Here is a 1,214-nt window from a genome sequence, read left to right as displayed (position 1 = left end):
TACCAGCGGCAAAAAAGCCCGCACGATTGACCTCGCAAAATCTGCACTTGTGGCATATTTCAACAGCAAGAACCTGTCACCAAACCCAGCACAGAACATCAGTGCCCGCCGGTACATAGTTGGCCTACAAAAGGTCAACAAGAAAAACAACGTTGACGTTAAATGCTCTATTGGATACAATTTGACCAATAACATCGTTGTCGGATGAAAAGGTCGGATTTCCAAAGTTATCCATAACGGAAATCACCAGTCTTTGCCCTCAATTTTTGGGGCGTTAGATTTTTACCTATTTCATGATTGAAAAAACATTGGGAGTAACATAAAGTATGGAATAAATGCTGGCTGATCACTCTATTCGATGGTATTAAGTAAATGAGGAAAATCACAGTGGATCATGTGGAAATGAAGTTCTTCAACTTTGAGCCAAAAACCCAAAAATCTTCCTTCGACCTTCGACAAGAGTAGTAGTTCTATTGGTAGAACATCCGCTTGGAGTCCGTTGGCCTTGAGTAGGAGGTCTTGACGAGTAATTGGGTACCCTACTTTTTGCATGGCTACAATCCATTGCACCATGTTTTGTTCGCACTCTAAGGGCAGAGTTGGTGGTGGACCCATACGGCTGCTTTTGATCGTAATGCCACGGCGGTGAAGGTTGAGGTAGTGCTTGAGCGTATGATATGGTATCGACATCGATGCACTGACTTCAGTTTGCTTCTCACCATCGATCACTCTTTGTAATGCTGCCGCGATCTCTTCAGACGTGTGCCTCGGCATGACGAAATGAAGCAAAGGAGTGTATTGAGTTTTGAAAGTTCCCCCCAATTCTCTTTTTGACCAATAGTTTCGTTGAAAACCCCACGAAGACTATTGATTGGTGATAATATTTTATTGTGAAGTGTGAAAATGAAAGGGCAAACTACTGGTAAAAAGACTGGTGATTTACGTTACATAAAACTTGAGGCATCAGACCCCCCCTAATCTATTTATTAGTGTGCATTTCATCTTTTTTTGGCAATACCAGGACTAATCCCTTGTTTAACAATATTTTAATCTCGGATTTATCTAAAACCACGTGGAAAAATACAGGTGGTTAATAAAAGAAGGATCGTTTACAGTTAAACGGAGTCATCAACATTATAGGTTGGGCCAGGTACACCACGCGATGAGCTCCGATACCCTGGTATCCAATCGTACTGGGGAAGCCTCAGACAGGT

General features: G+C 42.2%; 1 protein-coding gene across 1 annotated transcript in view; it reads right to left on the bottom strand.

Annotated features, from left to right (window-relative positions):
* The window catches only part of H310_06927 (hypothetical protein), a gene marked incomplete at both ends in the record, with an annotated part of 1,785 nt that extends 1,095 nt beyond the window's left edge, over positions 1 to 690 (bottom strand). The window contains 2 exons of the mRNA XM_008872153.1: positions 86 to 124; positions 484 to 690. Coding sequence (XP_008870375.1) covers positions 86 to 124; positions 484 to 690 — 246 coding nt within the window. The remainder of the gene's footprint in view (positions 1 to 85; positions 125 to 483) is intronic.
* Between the last annotated feature and the right edge of the window lie 524 nt (positions 691 to 1,214).

Source organism: Aphanomyces invadans (assembly GCF_000520115.1).
Source record: "Aphanomyces invadans strain NJM9701 unplaced genomic scaffold supercont1.12, whole genome shotgun sequence".
Classification (NCBI taxonomy): Eukaryota; Oomycota; class Saprolegniomycetes; order Saprolegniales; family Verrucalvaceae; genus Aphanomyces; species Aphanomyces invadans.
The sequence above is the reverse complement of the archived record's forward strand: the minus strand, read 5'-3'. Positions and strand labels throughout refer to the sequence as shown.